General features: G+C 35.4%; 1 protein-coding gene across 1 annotated transcript in view; it reads left to right on the top strand.

Moving 5' to 3' along the window:
• The window catches only part of Gle1 (Gle1 RNA export mediator), a 74372-nt gene that overhangs the window by 28742 nt on the left and 24774 nt on the right, over positions 1–20856 (top strand). The window contains exons 7-10 of the mRNA XM_081770528.1: positions 2057–2320; positions 12385–12518; positions 14549–14734; positions 19109–19299. Coding sequence (XP_081626654.1) covers positions 2057–2320; positions 12385–12518; positions 14549–14734; positions 19109–19299 — 775 coding nt within the window. The remainder of the gene's footprint in view (positions 1–2056; positions 2321–12384; positions 12519–14548; positions 14735–19108; positions 19300–20856) is intronic.

Raw genomic sequence — 20856 nt, 5'->3', positions numbered from 1 at the left:
GGCGTGAAAATGTTTGAGTTAGATAAAGTTATAAAAAAAACTTTGTTATAAAGCGGGTTAAATACATATAAAAGTGTTATAAAACACATATAAATTGAATTCTTATAAAAAGAAAATTATCAAAAAATCTTGATGGTTCCATGTAAAAATTTATTCTAAAACAGTTGATTCTAAGTACGTCAGCCACGCGCTATATTGGTTGATGTTCCTCCAATTCAAGGTTTTGATTGAAAAATAATCATCAAATGATTACTGAATAATTCTGAATATTGTTGTTGTGCGCTTTTTAATTGTTTTCCACAGATTTAAAAAAAGAGCTTTATATATAAGATATAGATTTCTTTTTAAAAAGAAAATACGTTAAAGCGTAACTAAAATTGTTGTCTATTCCTATTGTTGTAATTTAAATGCACTCTACACAGAAGAAAATGAAGTAATCTGATACATAACGTACAGCGAATCGAAATGTAGATTTATTTGCAAGCATGTGGCGTTTACTTCTGTCCTTGTCCTGTTGTAAAGTCACTAAGAAGAGTAAGAAAGGTAAGAACATTGCATAAATTATAAACGCTTTTAGTTTTATAAATGGATAAAGTTTTCTGATTGATCAGCATGAAAATCTTAGTTTTGATTGTGTACCAGTATCAAGGCACTTTAACATTAGCATAACTGTAAACATGATGTTGAAACGATCTAACGTGTTAGCTCTCTGAATTTCTTACTAGAGATGATAAATTCATGTTAACATTATAAATACTTAAGAAATTCAAGAAGCATTTTTTTATTGCCAATATTTTCCCATATAAGTGAAATTATATTTCAACGGGACAGTGTGCTGCTGAGTTGGATCACACATTTTCATTTAGTGAAATTAAATAAAAAGGGTTAAGTTTAGAGATGCCCCTCCATTTTTTTATTTTTATTTATTTTTTTTTTATATAAAAATTAGGAAAATTCACAGGAGAAATAAGATAAGAAATGATGGTTTGGAGTTCTTATGTAAAGTTTAGGTGTGTAGGTTTGGCAATAAAGTTAAGTTTAATACGAGAAAAGATATGTAGAAGTGGGTACTATTTGCGAGACGCGGAAGGTTTCGATGATTCAGTACCATGGTAATCGTATACGATGACGAATCCGTTCGTTGAATGTGATATTTCCGCATTGAGTTTTCCAAAATTATATAAGAATATTGAAGATAATCTATTAAATTGTTATGAGAACGCGGATTACTGAATTTAAGTGATAATTGAAGCTTCTATTAAAGCCGGGTATAATCACTGTTCCAGTCTAACTAAAGTCTGAGCTCCTCCGTGGCTAAGCGGTTAGCGTACGCGCCCTTGGCGCGGGAGACCTGGGTTCGATTCCCGGCGGGAGCTCATGTGGTTCGGATTCCACGTTAATTAGTAGGTCCACGTCTCACATAGCCTCGCTGCTAAAAGGGACGCTAAACTGAAATTCAACTTAACTCTAACTAAAGTCTTACCGATTCTATGAAAGCCGGGTCTAATCACTGTTCTAGTCTAACTAAAGTCTTACCGAGTAACGTAGCCAAACCTAACCTAACCTAACCTAAACTAAACCAAACCAAACCAACCTAGCCTATCCTAACAATTTTTAGTGTTTTAACTTTTTTTTTTTTTTTTTTTTAAAGGGGGTTTGAAACTGGAGGGTCACCTTTAAGCTTAAACCAAATAAAATGTAGTTCTTACAGTCCTATTAAAAAAAAGGGAAGAATGAAGTGTTTCTGAATACTTTCAACGAATTATAGTCGTTCTTATCAAGAGTTCAAAGAAATAAAAAGAGGTAGGTTGACATTTTATGGAGTATCAATAAGAAGGTAATAATTACAAAATATACTGAATTCCAATAGAGCGCTAAGAAAAGTCAGTACTGGTGTAATTATTACCTTCTTCATGTAGTAGCATCGAAATTATTAGAAGAAAAATTTCTCTCCTTGATTCAATGGAAGTACAAGTACGATATTTATCTTAAATATCTTTTTCATTTGCATTCTCTCAGATAATAATACTGAATGTTCTTTTATCCATGTTTCCAGAGCAAATCAATGAAAAGGTGCGACTAGCTGAAGAACGAGCGGCGACTGTTGAAAATAATGCGTTGAAAGAACCCAATTTGATCAGCAGCTCAAGAGGCAGAAATGAGGACACGCCACCAGAAGGAGTGACCGAAAATAGTGCATTGAGAGAACCCAGTTCAAGGAGCAGAAGTGAGAATGTTCTACCAGAAGGAGCGACTGAGAATAGAACAAGTGATAAAATATCTAGTAAACCTGTTACTGAGCAAAAATTACTTCAGGAAGGTAAAACATATGTTTAGTAATATTACACAAAGAATATATTAATTTCTGTTTACTTTTACAATACTGATTTGTAGTTACAAATAGGTTGCTGAATTTTTGACAAATATTTTGGCTCTGTCTCTTTCAATCAACCCTATTAAATAGAAATAATGATTAGCGTACGCGCCTTTGGCGCGAGAGAGCGGTTCATAAAAATACACAGGAAATAATATGCACTATCAAAATAACTATGTCTCAGAATCCTCCGATAAAGGCGTAACGAATTGTGTATATATTGTGTAATTGGGGTGCGGAGGTACATTTTTAAGTACTAATTGAGTATTCGTTGCTTGAGTACCAAAGGATTGTGAAACATGGATGTGTAGATAGCACGCGTACTAGTTCGTGTAATTTCATGAAGCGCTTGCGATAAGTTCTACAGTTTTCGAGCTGGGACGTTTTAATACATAATTTATTGCATTTTCGGTGGTTAATAATTCTGAAAGGAGGTATTTTGAACCCTGTCTATTACAACTTTATCTTTTTTGTTTGATTTAAGATATCACCTTCTTGAATTTGGTAGTGTTATTTTGCCACAGACTATACGTACACAGTACTGTACATTTATATGTATTGTTACAATCATATTTATTCAATATTGTTTATGTACATTCATTTAACACTTCTTTCATATTTTTTAACACAGTTTAATTTCGTAAGAGCTCAAATTGACCTTCAGCATTGCAACACGCTTCGAATCTTTCCATAATACTACAACACACAATACGACACAAAACCTTATCTGCATCAATTTCAATAAGTGCTTCTGAGATGTATTGTGTATTTAATTCCAACATTTTATAGGTAGTAAAACTTAAAACCGAGTCCGGGCTCATCCTTTCGCAAAAAGCCGAAACCAAATGAGAGCGAGACAAACTCTCAAGGTGTAGATATTGTGGAAAAGACAAGTATTGTGATGCCTGTAGTCCGATATCTTGTAATTAAAGATAAAGATGCTGATAGTGCTAATGCTAAAGCAAATCATCTGAGTGTTATTAAGGCCTTGTCCTCTTTCTTCATCAATAAAGTTGTTTCTTATAACGCCGGACAGGTTAAAGATATCAAGAAATTATGGAATGACACCTTATTGGTGGAAACGACTAGAAGCTACTCAAATGACTAATATTGGACCAGTGAAGGTGTTGGTAGAACTCCATTGTTTACTGAACGTCTCTCGTGGTCTGATATGTTGGGACCTCCTAAACGCCACCGGGGAGATAAAATCAGAGCTGGCTGACAACATGTTGTAGAGGTAGCTCGCATCAAAAGTAGTCAGGTGAACTCGTTGCTACTCAGTCACTAATTCTGACTTTCAGTTTGCTTATATTTTCGGACTACGTGAAGGCTGGTCATTATCGACTTGAGATCCCTCCCTATGTTCCCAGTCCCCTGCGTTGTTTCAAAGGTAACACCTCGGGCACACTAACACGTCGTGTAATGCGACTGCTGCTCTTTCTGCGAATTTGGCCAGGGTAGTCATGGTGTGGAGTTCTGTACAGCGACCAAGCCCTTTTGTGTCAACTACAAGGGCAAACATTCTGCTTGGTCTCGGAACTGTTCAGTCTTTCTACTTGAAAAACGTATCCAAGAGCTAATGATTGTTGAGAAGGTCTCTGGTGCTGATATTAAGCGTCGCTTAAAGGAAAGCATCTCTTCTTCGCTTTTTGTGCCCTTTGCTGCTGTTAGAGCTATTTCCTGTAAATCTGTGACAACCCAGACATCCGACGTTTCCACCCAAACAGGTTTCTATTAGTGGTACCGAAACTGATCTTGTTTCTGACATCAGAAATTCAAAAGTCAAGTCAACAGAAATTCAGAATTCCGACATCAGAAATTCAGACCCCAGTCGCATATACTAGCGGATCCTCCAAAATCCCAAGTGTTTCTTTTAGTTGTGGTCTTCGGCGAACTTCAGCTTATCGCCACTCCCTTATATGACCGGCCTAGAATTCAGCCAATATATATGACAGCTGAATGATATGATTCTTTCCCTGAAAAGAGCAAAATCTGCATCTGTTCGTAAGCCACCTGCAGTTTTCGTTGAAATCGGACATGGTGAGACGACCTGATGGATATTGAGTGGATGGTAGTTGGCCCACGTGGAAAGGTTCGCCTTAAACGGTTATTTCTTACCTTTTATTGTTTTTTACTATTGCTTTATTGTTAATATTATTACTATTTATTTTTATTGTTATATATTTGTTATTCTCATATGTTTATTTTTTTCTCTTTGGTTTTAATATCTATTTTGTAGTAGTTTTTACCTTATACAGTATGTCGTAATGCTACGCGGGGCATGAGCGATACTCTCCCCAATAACATGGATCATCATTTCTAAAGGCTGTTCACAAGCTCTACAGTCTAACTTAATATTAGAACTGGCCTGAGCTAATGCAACTCTAACACTATAAATATTAGACCGCATTTTAACAGGATCAATAAATATGTTATCGGAAGCGTTTCCTCAAACAAAACAAATATATATATATATATATATATATATATATATATATATATATAGCGATTTTTAATTTTTCTGCTATCTTCATTTCCACTATTATTCAAATTACTATGGTAATTAGTAAGGTCTTTTAAAAAATAATCCTTCTCCTGCATATGCAATGTATATATAAATTTTAACTGCGAGCAATAAAATATTCACCATGTTTGGGAAGCCTGTAACAGCCTGACTGGCTCAGCCAAAAACTGTAGCGTGCTCCTGGCTGAACTGGTTAAACGGTAAGGAGCAAGTCGACTGGAGTCACCAGAGACTATGTTCTAAACGGAGTGTAACTATATGAAAAATAATAATAAAATTAAAACTGAATCGTTTCCGCTAATTTACGATGTACCCATGACTTGAAGTCACACTCTAAGAAGGAAAAGTTTTGCGCAACGATCATTTTGATAACAATAATAAAAAGAAATCTAGATTCTAGCTGACAACGTGTCAAAGAAAAGAACTAAATACTTCTACCAATGCGTCATAAAGAACATATTAAACCAGAGAAGAAATATATAGGAACTCTTAACTTCAGGTCAATTGGGATTAAAATTATTCTATCTGATATCAAACTTTGGGCGTAGGGGTTGCCATTTTATTTGAAGTTCTTATAAACCACCAAAATATCGTTCTACATAATCATAAGTAAACTAACTAGGAACAAAAAGAATTATTAACTTTCGTTTCAGTTAGGCAGATAACATTAATCGACGTTCACAAGCCTTCAGGAAAAAAGAAAAAAAATGAACTAGTAGAATCATTTCACGTTAGTCCGTAATAATTACGGATGATATGGTTAAAAGAAGTTTTCCACAGTTCCAAAAGTAAATTTCTTAGTCACTGCCAAATTCTAGGTTCCGAATTTTAAATAATTTGTAACAGTCCCAAAGCAAATCTTGAATTTCCAGATCAGTTCACTTATCTAATCTTTAGGCCTTAGTATACCAACGAGTTACAACCACTGAAAATTATAGCATAAGCGCTATTAAATAATCATCAGAAGACATATTGTGGCATACATTGAGAATGAGGAAGCAGCTTACGTGAAAAGAAAAACATACTAATAGCCATGAACGATTTATATTATCGAGTTATTGAAAGGTAGCTGCTAACAGATAGCTGAACATGTAAACAAAACGAGAGGGAGGATTGTTCGCCAATCACAGCAGTATTCTTTCACGCTGTTGTCATTGACTGCGCTGTTGCCGGTAATTGAGACGACTTGTTAAACGTCTTAAGTTTGTACCCAGTGCTACTGTCTTTGTTGCGGAGCCTCTGGCAACAGCGCCTCCAATACTTCACGTGCTCTACCCAACTGTCAGAAACCACCTTTCCTTGCGCACACAGTAAAGGGAGCGGTTATTATTATTATTTACAAAATACAAAAACAAAACTCCCCTTTTTAATATTATACCATCAACAGACATTTTACAACACGACGAAGAAACAGGCTACATAACCATTATTAACCATTCTATCATTGTAACGCAAAGATTGCAGACTGGATCAGTAAATCTGGACCCACATATGCTAAATTATCGTCCCACTAACTTCTCCATAACGGCTGTATAATACCTTTCAGACGCAATATCCTTATGCCACGACAATAACATTTCAAAGTGACATGTAGTAAAGGCTAATATAACCATAATAAGACTACCAACACTGACATTACAGGGTTTTGGAGGAAGCACGTTGAGTTAGAATGAGTATAAGCGACCATACTAATATTGTAATTGAGCTAGCTTAATTGAACGATATATGTAACTGGACTGATAAATTCAGACTAAAAACTTGTAAAATAAAGGAAGGTCGATGATATCAATAAAACTACCCTTAAATTAGTAGGGTAGAAAAGTGAACCTTCTGACTATCACGAATTCATACAAAATCTCGTGTACCGGTGAACACTGTACACATATTACAACATCGGAACTCAACTGAGTTACGCTTAGCTAAGATTACGATTGTGATAATTTTTCTTAACTGACAATAAAAATTTAATGTTTAATATTTAGGACATGACGCAAAATTAGTAGTAGTGTTGGTAAAGAGACGGGCGGAAGCGAGACGCACAACCTACTGCTACATGCTCTGCACCGAGGCCGTGACTTTAGTTACAAATCATAGTGATGATAATAGCAGGCTGCCCCTCTACAAAGAGAATGAAAACACGGCACAATTTTTCGTTATAATAATTTTCAAAAGTATAGACCTAAACGTGCATCCGATATCTTAGAGGTTGAAAAAAAAATCACTAGGAAACTGAGAACACTACCGGTGAAGACTAGCTACTGACACTATATTAAACCTATTCTTCTTTTATTAGTATGAGGCCAACATTTGTTTCCAAACATAGTTTCGATCTCCCTAAAATTAAGCTTATTACCATTGGGGTGCAGCCTTTTCCATGTTTACGTTCCTACCTTACTGGATTAACACGGAGCAAGGCCAGTTCCGCATGCAGAACAGAACGGATTTTAAATTTAGAAAGAGATAAACGTCATGGTTGCCGATTACTAGTTCGTTTTTAAAATATCACTCCTTTTTCTTCCTGGCCTCACGCTCCGTTGTTTGCAGAACGCTTCTCTTACATCTTAATTCACTTAGTCTACATCTTGAAGTACAACGCGCCGGTTTCTTTTTCTTCTTCCGAAACTAATGAACTCGTCTTCCCGGAACATTAAGAGACAGAAACATAAAACAGAATTCAAAGTATAATAGAAATTCAAAGCATATTATTTATGAATATATGGTATCAATCTTACGAAAGAATATCAACAATAAAAGAAATATCTATTAATTTGAAAGGAAAATGACTCATGCTTAGGGTCTTCTCCACAGAATTTACAAGAGTACTAAGATAGCTTGAGCTTTGCTACAAGGAGCTCACCTCATATCCATCATTTGTATCAGAAGCAAACTACAGAAATTAAGAAGAAACATTACAATACTTTATATATATATATATATATATATATATACGACAATATAAAACAAAGCGCAAAATATATATATTACAATATAATTATAAGGAATTAGAAACTAACATCTACACAGCCTATAGTATAATACCAAAATAGAAAATATAAAAAATAGAATATTGAAGGGAGCGAAAAGAAATTGGGAGTAATTTGAGCTCGTCCCCCCCCCCCCATCTTTTCATTTAAAGTAAATTAAGACCATGAACTATTGATGGATGTAGCTGTAGCCACTTTTTAAATAAGCTCTAATCTTATCTTGAAGCAAATTCCTAAATTCAGCCTTTGTTGAATAATTGAAAATTTCACTATTACAAAAATGTCCCCTTTCCATCCTGAGAAACGGAATTTTCGAAAACCCTGAAATACGTTTTCCCTTATGTTTAATTAACAGTTTATATACGGAATTTCATATCTCTAACTTCGCATGTGGCACTTGTGAATAAATAAATGCAGGGAAAATAAATAAAGGGAAATTTCAATATTATGGAAATGCCTTCTCACCTTAGGAGCGGAATTTTCGAAAACGCTGCAACACGTATCTTGTTACTTTTATTTAAGAGTTTTTATACCGAATTTCTCATCTCCAGCGTAACTGGGTCTGCAGATTTGGCGCTGTGTGGTTTAATAAAAGGAAATTTCAATATTAGGGAGATTGCCCCCGTTTCCCCTCTTAGGAGCAGAATTTTCAGAAAGGCTGAAATACGTGTTTTGTTATTTTTTAAAATTTAAATTTCATATACCGATTTTCATATCAAGCTTATTCTCACAATCAGCACCTGGTTTAACAAGGGGGAACTTGAGTATTTTAGAAATGTGCCTCTTAGGAACAGAATTTTCGAAAACGCTGAAGCACGTGTTCGTTATTTTTAATGAAGAGCTAATATGCCCAGTTTCATGTCTTTAACTTCAGGGATTCGTGAGATACACTATTCTTGACAAAATAAATAAATAACCACGTCCCCTTTAGTCCCTTATGATACGTTTTGCCAAAAATCCTTCCTTATCGCATGCTTTGATGACAAAAGGAGTATTCTGTTCAGATTTAATTTCACGTTTAGTAGTACTGTGTGGGCGATGATAAGTCACTCACTTCTATTCTTTCTATTTAGTAGTATAGATCGGATGTAGTTACTGAACATACAAGTTAATTCATTGGGAAAAGTATATCTGCAATAGCCAGACATATCGATTCCTTTTCGTCTAAACATGCAAACACTTTTTTCGTTGTAATCAGTGTGTAGGGAAGAAAATCAGTCATTAACGTTTCACCCAACCGGCTGTCGTGCTTGTGCTTTGTTTACTTCGATCGATGAATTGCATGCTCATGTCTCTTGAATCAGCACGCAATTATTGTTTAGTAAGTCACCTTCAGTTTGTTTCAAGCAGAGGTCTGTGTTTATATTGCGGTCGTGTTTCTTCACTATGCATTTTTTGTATGTTGTAATACTTAAGTCAGAATTCAATAGAGATTCAATTCTATAGAGAATCAAAAAGAGATTCAATAGAAAGGATTGAAAGAAAGCAGTTGTGCTACGGAGTATCGAATCTACGGCTACTAACAATTTTCTAAGTGTAGTGGTGAAGTTTTTCTGGTGTTGTAGAGTGGAATAAACAAAATATGTGAAATCAAAATATTGTCATCGGTTTAAAAGTATGAATATCGACGTCAGGGTTGAAGGATGTGTCACTGGGTAGCCTAGTAATTAAACACATCAACACGGTAAGCCGGATGCCCGGATTTGATTTCTACTTAGACCCGCTTTTTCTTATTCTGAATTTTTATTGTAGTCGTTTGTGATGAGTTGTTAAAAGTATCTGAAGCTTCTCACGCTCAGTACAGACCTTATTTAAAATATTTTCCTGCTAAATTTTCCTTGATGGAGACAGACATTCTTTCTGAAATACATGCATTACTTCTAACCTTAAAAATTGAAATCGGAGATTTAATAAGTATTGACGAGAGGGAAAAGAAATTAAGCAGCTCCTTAAATTCCACGAGTGAGAAGCTACATGAAATCACAATGACAATGAACAGACAGTCGAACGCTATTAATAAGAATATGCAAGAAACGGAACAGTTGAAAATTGAATATTTGCATCTCAACAAACAGTTGAAGGACCATCGATTACAAACGCCTGAACTTGAACAATACCAAACAAGAAGCATGATTGAGAGAAATGATGTATCGGAAAAGCAGAATGGAACCACGTATTGTGTAAACAATATTAGTATACAATTAGATACGGAAGGTAAGCATGAATGAATTGATGTTTGTCCTAACTTAGGAAACTTCTGCTTTAATCAACAGAAAGTATTGAGAAATTTTTAGCGAGGGGGGAAATTAAGACGAAAATTAAAAAAAAAAAAGTCAAAATGTGTTTTTGCTGCAACGTGTAATATACAGGGTGTTTCAGAACAACACCGACAGCGTCTGGGAGGTGATTCCTGACACGAAGATAAGACAAAAAGAATAGACCAACCTGGGTGCAGAAATCCTTCCTTTCGGATTTACAGGGTACCGAAAACATGAAAAACCGAACTTTAAAAGTCCATATATCCAAAACTATGGGACCTACCGTACTTACGAACTAGTGTGTTTTAAGTGAATACCTATCCAAATATCCATGTTCCATAATCCTGCGGTACTTCCGCAACATTCTTTGTAGAGGTAGTTGGTGAGTACTTCAAATTATATACCGTAGTTAAATTCGCTCTATAAAAATTGCTGCATGAGTACTTTAGGATTCTGAAACGTAGATATTTGGATAGGGCACATACTAGTTCCTAAGCGAAGTCTTGACCCGACTATGGTAAGTCCCATAGTATTGTATCTATGGACTTTTAAAGTTCAGTTTTTCACGTTTTCGGCGGACTATAACTCCGAAATGAAACATTTGTGTACGCAGGTTGGTCTATGCTTTTCGTCGTATCGTGGTATCAGGAATCACCTCCCAAACGTTGTCGGTGTTGTTTTGAAACACCCTGTGTGTATATATACGCTTAATATGTTTAATTTCTCATATTTTAATTTATTTCTTTGATTGCTTTTGAATTTATGTCATTAATGTATGTTCCTTATTATAATAGAATTATATACGCCGTCAGTAAATTGATAAATAAAGAAACAAATAGCGTCTCAAGTTGAGGCAAGTGATTCAGCAGATGATGGATTGAACATATAATTTAAGATTTAGTAATTTTTGTGTATATATATGAAAAAGTAGAGTTAGTCTTTATTTGATTGATTGAAAATAATTTTCGCCTGAAAGCTATGAGATTGTAGCATGAGTGTTAACCGTATAATCACCAGACTAGAATGAAGCATATGACTTTACATGCTGCTGTAAAACAGAATAAAATTCTATGAATAATCTCTACATTACGATCATTTGGGGAGGGGGTTACGTTGATTCAGTGGTAGAGCGCAGAGATGGAGTGGGTAAACAGGACGTGACCCACTGCTACCACACCCACCCACCGTGACCCATTTTGACCCACCAATCCACTCTGCTTAATGCATTGTATTCAATATCTTGTGAACACTGGTGAATTTGCCTACGTTTTATTTTTAAGGCTTGCATTTTTCTTCCTTTTTCATTTGTTTCTATATACTTACCTGAGATGAGTATATCTAAGTGAAAGAAGAGCATCAGACATTTTTGGATATTGATATTTGTAATTGTAATAATAGCAATATTACTTACTACTTGGCTTTCGAGATACAGTCGAATTTTACATTTTTTTCTTTCTTTACGTTGCTCTACTTTCCTTGATTTCAGACGTTCAAATTTCTCCTATTTTGCATTTAAAGGTATTTGTAATTCAACAAGAAAATAATTACATATGATGATTAAATTGAAATTATTCATAATATGGCACATGCCAAACACTTTACCATTCTATATCGTAAAGGTCAGGTCCACTGGTATTGTAACAGACTGTAGAAATTCAGATTCCGATTAGTGCTAATTTCACAGCCTTGTTTTGTTACAGGTGTAAACTGTATAGTCAGTGGAGAGGAGGGTGTGAATCATGGGTCAGAGTTGATGACGATGGGTTTTGGTGGGTGATGGGTCAGAGTGGGCCACGGTTGGTGATGGATCAGTGGGTCATGGGTCAAGTTTTAATTAACCCACTCCATGTCTGGTAGAGCATTCTCCTCTGGCGCCAGAGGCCCCTCATTCGTTCCCGGCCACGCGTCTTTGTAGTGAACAACATCGTGTCCGTGAGTTTTCCTGTGGTTCTTCCTTTTCCTCCCACATTTTCATTCCACTGATTACTTTATAAATTCTCTTATATTAACCATCCGTCTTCTTTAGCCCAAAGGGCATAACTATGAAACGTAAAACTAGGTTTTTTTTTTTTTTTTTTTTTTTTTTTTTTTTTTTTTTTTTTTTACTACATGACGTTTAAAATATTGTTATAAGTCTTCTGCTATACTGTAAATGCACCTCAAAATCAGAGTATTAAGAGAAATGTAGATAGAGGCTTATAAAGTTAAGAAAATAGGATTCTGAAAACGTATTTGTTGTTGCAGGTCTTGCAGATTGCGTTGATGCAGAGTCCTACGCTATGTATATTCGTCTCCAAGAGAATTCGCTTAACCATGAGAGGTCTTATGAAAATATTGTTAAAGATCCCAAGTGGAAAAAATTCAAGTTTGATTGTCAGGTATAGTGACATTTCCTTATGAGCAAAATTAGGTTCGCGGAAATAAGTTCTGTAATAGATTGTTGCGACAAACATCCATGCTTACTATTTTTGAGCTCCTCCTTGACTATAAGGTTAGCGTACATGTGTGTGACGCGAAAGACTCGAGTTCGATTCCCAGTGAGTGCTTTATATATGGTTCAGGTACCACGTTAAGCTGTAGGCTTGTGTCTCAAGTAACCTTGCTTAAAGAGAAACAAATTAAACTTCCAACTGAATCAACCAGTTCATATTTATTTTCTATTCTCGTACTGTATGTTATATAATATTTTTATCGCATGACTTAGTACAGGGTGTAAAGGTAAAGTATAGCCCGTGTAATGAAGTAAGAGGTACATTACCGCTCAAAAGTTTTCGAACACGCCGTATCTTTGTAAGCATCTACTGTGATCCTATTATCTTGGCACGAGAACTTTACCACCCTGCATCAGAGGTACTCTTGCCTACAGCATCAAATTTGACGACAGTTGAATCGAGGTCTGAGAGGTAAGTATATTAGCTGCTAAAACATTCTCACCTAAAAAAGCTAGAATTGTTGTTATGTTCTTCGTTCTTAGTTAGTTGTTTGCTTAGTACATCATTAAATTCTATGAGTTCACAATTATCGTACCAAATGTACGAAGGCCATTTCAAAAGTTGTGCACATTGAAAGATATCGTGGAAGTAAATAATTTATTGTACAAAACCCTTTACAAGCCTTCAATATAATCTCCATTGTTGTTTACGACAGCTTCCCAACGTTTTGGTAAATTCTGTATTCCGAATAGGGCACCTTCATTGTTGAGCTGTCTGATCATTCGAGTCACCTCACTGGAAGCTTCGTCAATTGTATCAAAACGTACAAAATCTCATATCCATGTTTCATCAATTTCAACAGTCCTTCGTAGAAACTGATCTCCTGTTCGGTAACGTTGAAGCGATTCTTTTGCGACATGCTTTCTGCTCTTTACTCAGATCATGCGGAACCCATCTGGCAGCGATTTTTCTCATCTTTAACTTTTCAGTAATTATTCTGTAAACTGAAGTGACAGAAATTCTGGCCTCATACGCAATTTCCTCACATGCTTTTCGTCGATCCTCTCTCAAAATGTCATTCACAATAATCTCAGTGGTATTCCACTTATTGGGTTGTCCGCAGTGCTGGCAAACGTGATACAGTATTACGATCCACTACATTATTTCCGCAAACCTCTCGCAAAGCATTGTAAATTTCAGTTCCCACGTAAAGTTTCGATTTTGATATAGGAACACTGGTCACTATATGTAATCTGATCTGAGTCGGGTTCACCTTCCATTGTAACACTGAATTTCTCACAACACAGCCACGCAAACCAGCAAACACAGTCACAACCGTCAAGCCGAAACTCTGACTAACAACTGTTATAAAATTGAACTTGTTCACACCAGTCAAACGGTCGCACATGTGCTGTGTGCAAGACTTGAAATGACCCTCGTATTATTTCACAGTAAAGAGCTTCAGGAAGGCATCTGACTAATTTTCAGTTTTTTTTAAGCAACTTTGCAGTATTATGGTTTAAAAACTTGCAGTATCGTGGAGAACGTGGATGATTATTTCTACAGCGTAGTGAAAAACAACATTTATATGTGTGTGTGTGTAACATTGCTCATTCTGATTTAAATAATTCTACGAAATAAAAGTTAAACCAAGGAAATAATAAATAATTTGGATCTACGATGGTATTTCTCTCGTCACTTCGAAATTTAAGAAATGCAGTTAAGTAGATTTACCGGCAGGTTCTGAAATATTTCAGTCTTTCTGAGGTCACCTTGTGTTGGAAATTTGACGAGTAATGTCGCCTTATGTTATGTGAAAAATGCTTAGTACACTGATTATTGAATAATCTAAGGACATTGTATGCATTAATTACTTCTGTGTGTGCAATGCTATTTAGAAGTATTTATTAGAAAGTTACACATATAACTATGTTTCTGCATTGTTATTAAATATAATGAAACCTTTCTTGCAATAGAAAGCAGTGAATACGCCAGTAAATGCGATCTCTCCAGTGAGCGCATCCCATCTACAAGACAAGCTAATTCGTCTGAATCGTTTGTTGAGTGGTCAGCCGACAGAAGTTTGCGGAGGAAAAGTCTGTGCAGCGTCTCATCCTCAGGGAGTAGCGTTTTGTAAGGACTTGTTGGCCAAAAAATTTGTGGTAATTATATATTTAGTATTCTTTTTAAAGTTTTATTTTAACTAATTTATCTATTGTTGTTCTAGTGATAAAGTTTACATTTTTTTATTGGTGGTGGTGATTCTTTTTGTATAGACTAAGAGATATTATTATCTATTTATTAACTGCAGCTTTTCTAAATATTTATCTGCACCACTTAAAAGAAAGTAGTTTTGCTACTGTCTCTTGTAGTGATCGATTACCCGCAGCTTCCAGTAGGATGTTCACCATCTGAATTCCTGGGAACAGTGACGTAACCTGGGGGGAAGGGGAGGAATAGGGTTTGTGCACCGCACGCCGGATTGAGCGAGCACAAAACTGGGCAAATATTTTTTTTCACTATAAGACAAGGGAAGGAGTCTTAGCAAACCAAAGATCATAAAAAATTACCTCAGAATCGTAACAAGACAACGACGACTCACCAACCGTAGGATCATATCCATAGAGCATAAATTAGCTTCAAAGCTATCTTTTGAGGACATTGTAAAAGCCTTTGCAGCCAAAAGAGCCCGCAAAGTTAAATTTTAGCTCCAATTTTTTGTGTTTTCATTTAACTTCTGTCGATTTAGGAGATTTGCAAAATGTGCGAGTATAATACTCTAGACAACAGCTTGACTATTTGTCATAATTAAATATTCTATTCTAAAGCAACAGACTGTTGATTCATTCTACACATGTGCACATCCCGATATAATTCCATTGTGATTTGCAGTTATTATGATAAGACTATAAAAATATGTCAAGCATGCTATTCTCAGGTTATTTGTCAATCAAATTCTTATTAGTTTGATATTTTATCTTGTACTAAAAATTAAATTATGTACTGCAATTTCGAACTTTACCACTTGAGAAAAAATGGAATAAAAGAATTACTGTGTGATGTCAATACCAGGTGTAGTGTACCAGCTTACTCTGTTCTCTTCAAATTGGCGATACCAACAACGAATGTTTCTGGATACAGGCGAATCAGTGCCAAAACGCCGACTAAAAGCACGCTGGACCTAAATCACTGACTGTCTTTGCACACTGCAGCACACAAAACACGTTCTGTTGAGCGAACGCCATCTTACTTCTGGCTAACAGCAAACTGAGAAAACGCATAGACTGGCATCTAACGGCGATTTTCTAAAGCTCTAGGCCACGCCCATTGAAACAAAACTCATTTCCTTGCCGGCACGTCTCCCATGTTCCGTGATCATTACCGTTCAAAATCAGGTGATTCTTTTTGAAACACGGTGTATATCTTGGATTGAAACAGTTGGAAGATATGAATATGCAAATAAATGTAAAATGCAATAGAAACTTCCTAATATTTAATTCAAAAAATCAGTTGACTTTTTAAATATGCTTATACTATAACTGAAAAGTAGTTAGTTTGACGGAATGAAAATAGTTAGTTTGGACGAGCTACTGTATATTATATATCTGTACCGAGAAAAACATGATTTATTTTATAACTATTAAATATCGATTAGCGAAATAGTTTTCTTTTCCGTCACAGGAAGAAGAAGAACAATTAAAAATACAGATATTTAATTCTAAGAAGATATAGTTTCTCAGATGCAGAGGATTTGTAGAAGGATAAGAGATGGCGCTATAAACACTAAGTATTGGGGAGCTTTGTTGTCAGTTTTTATTCAATTTTTACTATTTACATTTCAATAATTTTGACAATTTTGTTATTTGTTACAATTTTAATATACTGTTTTTCAATTTCAATATGTTCATGCGCCGCTTATCCTTCCTTATTACATTAACAGTGTGGAAAACAATTATAATTCAAAACAGGCTAATTCGGCCATTTTGGCACGAGTCATCTTAATACACAATTTTTTATTTCAAACAATTTTCATTTAAAACGAAATTAGTGAAGCAGTCTACAGGGCTCTAAGGCTGGGACTTCCTTTATATAAATCTCCCGTAAGGGAAGTAACTGGAACTGGAGGATTTGTACAACAAGTTAATTTTCTTTCAATTGTCACTTAAAAATCAAGTTATTTGGTTTTAAGTATGTGAACAAGGAAAACACATTTATAATCTGGTAATATAGCTGTAATAGCAGTTATTTAGATAAATATTTATTGAAGTTATCAAAATATATTTTGATAATGGAGAGCAGGAGAGTAACAGTTGATAATGGAGAGCAGGAGAGTAACAGTTTATAATGGAGAGCAGGAGAGTAACAGTTTATAATGGAGAGCAGGAGAGTAACAGTTTATAATGGAGAGCAGGAGAGTAACAGTTGATAATGGAGAGCAGGAGAGTAACAGTTGATAATGGAGAGCAGGAGAGTAACAGTTGATAATGGAGAGCAGGAGAGTAACAGTTCATAATGGAGAGCAGGAGAGTAACAGTTCATAATGGAGAGCAGGAGAGTAACAGTTGATAATGGAGAGCAGGAGAATAACAGATATGAGTTTCTTCTGGGGCTTCAGCCCTTCTCCTGCGTTACCGTACCACCAGGCAAATGAAAAATATTTAATTTCATGATTTAGTAATTACATTTTAACTGAATTTCAATATTCTTTGATACTCATTTTGCTGACATGGAAATTACTTGGAATGATATGAAACCTCCGATATATTTTAATAGCTTAATATTTATTTTCATAAAGACCTACGATATATTTTATTGGCATAATATTTCTGATTGAAAAGATTTATCAATAGCATTTAGTAACACACCACTACGTATAATCTATTTAGGTTGTATAAACCCAGAATAAACTCTTCGTCGAGGAGTTGATTTCATGTCTTGTCTCTTCAGTAAGAAAACAAGGATGTTTACAACATAGGCAGAAGGTTTTATTTAGTATACAATATAATATAGTATATTTTAATATTATGATAATAATATTAAAATACATATATAAATATATTAAAGATTAAATGATTTATTGTAAGTATTACATAGAAAAAAATATGTCCCTCGGGGAATATATTGGCCTTTTCGCTGACCTGTTGTACTCCCACGATGTTAGCTGAAACAGAGCAGGTACAAAAACTGTGAAAGAATTTTAAGCATGAACACAAATAATATGGTGCTTGTGTCTGCTGTTTTTAATCTAATTCTGCTATTTTATTACAAGCTTATGAATATATCGTTGGTTATTTATACAAAAGTTAATTACTTTCTGATTAAATTAACATAATGTGGAATAAATCCACTATATGGACTACATCACAAAATTAATAAGAAGAATATTGAAATACATACCACGGTAAATTTAAGTGCACGTACTGTAACTCATCTAGTCTACAGTTTCTTTGTCAGATATGAGATTAATAATTACTTTCCTTTTTTTCAACTAACTTACCGTACTGCTGTTGAGAGTAAGAGAATCGATACTACTATATAAGTATGTACGGTGAAATTTATGTGTAACATGTGTATTTACTGTTCAATTTCATGTTAACTTCTACTAATAATTTTATGTACATTGTTTCGAATTCCTGATCTTTATAAACAGAATACATAAAAATTTTGTTTTGGTACTTATTTCTTTAATTTCTGTAGTTATCAGTGATAGAGAATAATGTATATTAAATTCTTTCCTTCAATGGCTGTATTAATCCACACAGTGAGTCACGGTTATTTCGTCCCGTGCAATGTGATCGAGAAATCTTCACTATTAACGTTACAGCCTCATTACCGAATTTGGATCTTAGAAAATCCACGGCTCTCTTTTCAATACGTGGTAGCGACTCATCATACATGCAAGGGCTAAACGACTCAGTTGTCATTATGTTGCTTTCGGCCGACGGGATGGATGACTGCTACGCCGGAAGGTCAAAGAGAGGCGCATTTCACACTTGAAGTCAAAACAATATGTCGATCTAAGGAATATTTCAAATATATTTTCCACATTTATTTCGAACGTAGTAGGCGAAACATTATTTTTTAAGTTTAGTTTAGTTTATTTTAGTCCCATGATTATGCACCGAGCCTAAGGGAAGTCTAAAATGGAATATAATTCTGAATTATGAAAGTGAGAGTAAACGGGAGAACCCCAGAAAACCCGCACACACGGTGTTCGCCTAACACAAAGCCCACTTGGCGGAAACTGGAATCGAAACAGGGACCCCACGCGGCAAGGTTGAGTGCTCTACTACTGAGCTACCGCGGCACCATCAGCGATCTCTTCATCTCTAACAGTCACTGTACTTATAGTACGTAGAAAGTGCTTTTCCTGTTAAAGTAAGACTTTAATCATGTCTTCGGTTGTGGAAAGCTGATATATATTGAATCAAAACCTCAGACTGTCACTGCTTGCGTATTCTATAAATATTACAAAATAGCTTTGCGGAAGATTTTATTGGAAACTCGATGACTAATAATTTTCCTTCTTCTTTCAGAAACAAGGAGAGCATAATGTGTCTTCTAAACCTGAAGCTGCATTCGCAATCGCAGCAATCATTGTAGCTTTATGGATAGATCATCCAGACTTCGGAGATCTCCTGCTTGCCCATTTTCACCGAGAATGTCCTTACCTGGTGCCGTTTTTTATACCACAATTAGAAGGCCAATCAGATTCTGATTATTATAGGTATTGGTTTATTTTGTTATGGCTTATAATTTGCTGAGATTGCATGAGAATTGAAAAATTCCTAATATTGCTAATATTGCTTGTAATAAGCTTAAGTTTGCTGTAGATAGTAAAGAACGTTTTGGCATGGTTAAATCAAAACAAAAGATAACAGCATAAAACTTAGTTGTCAAGACACTTGTTATAACGTGGGATCAGTTTTTCAGTGCCGATTACTCATCTGCCGTGAAAGATATGAACCAGGCTGTCACTGCTTGCGAGAGTTCCTCATCGTTTGCAAACTGGTGAAAATCAGTTGGTGCCAAGTCGGTTTCCCTGAATTTTTCTTCAACTTTTTCCTTCAGTTCGTCCGTAACAAGTTATGGCCTCCCACTCTGATCTTCATCATGCACGCTGGTTCTTCTTTGATTAAATATAATGCACCATTTCCTCACTGATAACTCGTTCATTGCACTGTCACCATAAACATTCTTTATTTGACTATAAATTTCAATAGGCTTAACTTTTTGCGCGTTCAGAAAACAAATTACACTTCGTACTTCACATTGGGGGGGGGGGGGTATTTTCGATTGGCAGCACCATTTTGAATCACTACAAAAACAAGTAGCGTGACTGCACAGCGTTGAGACTCGGCCCACATTGAGGTGAAGGAAGGAACTAACTACCGCGCACGCGATCACATGATGGAAGGTTGGCGCCGCACGCGATGCCCAATCGTTCTTTACTTTTTGGCGGCCCTCATACTTCTATAAAATTCAAGTCCCGTATTTGCACTTACGTGAACAGTTATTTATTATTAATTAACTCATTTTTAAGTGACTAGGTTTCAGTAACATTTTACTTCGCCTTACATTCAACCGTGTAATACATTCCTGGAAAAAGTAAAAATTCAACGGAAATGGTTAGTAATTGAACGCAAGAAATATATATACTTAGTAGAAATAAGAAATTTCCCATATTTTACCTCTGAGTTCTTAAAAATTTTACGAATGATTTCACGAGTCGTGAAATGCTGTAAAACAAATGATAACTAAAGGAAGAAGGGTTTATTTTCTGCTAAAAAAAAAAAAAAAAAAAAAAAAAAAAAAAAAAAAAAAAAAAAAAAAAAAAAAAAAAACTCTATTGATAGGTTCGAGCTCGTATTGAAATAGCATTTTACAAAGTCAAGTGTGGAAAAGAACATCTAGTATTTGTTGTACGGTTGTACGTTACCGCTAATGCATTTCTGAAGATGTTCGAAGTTGGCTTCCACTCTTTCCAACATAGCTGTGTCCATTTGGACGACTTCCACACAAGTAGCTTCCGTCAGATCTTCCAATGTATGAGACCTATGCTCGCATATGCGTGCCTTGAGATAAGCCCACAAGAAATAATTTCATTTGGACAGGTCAGGGGACCAAGGAGGCTAATGAACGTTTCCAGATCTGGAAACAAGACGACCAGGAAAGAGAAGGGGAAGAACACACCAAACCGTCACTTCACGGCTGTGCAGCGGCGGTCTTCCGTGTAATTCTTTGGGATTTTTATAAGCTCAATAACGGCAGTTTTGTTGATTCA

This window comes from Thermobia domestica, chromosome 9 (genome assembly GCF_964235325.1).
Source record: "Thermobia domestica chromosome 9, izTheDome1.hap1.1, whole genome shotgun sequence".
Classification (NCBI taxonomy): Eukaryota; Metazoa; Arthropoda; class Insecta; order Zygentoma; family Lepismatidae; genus Thermobia; species Thermobia domestica.
The sequence above is the reverse complement of the archived record's forward strand: the minus strand, read 5'-3'. Positions and strand labels throughout refer to the sequence as shown.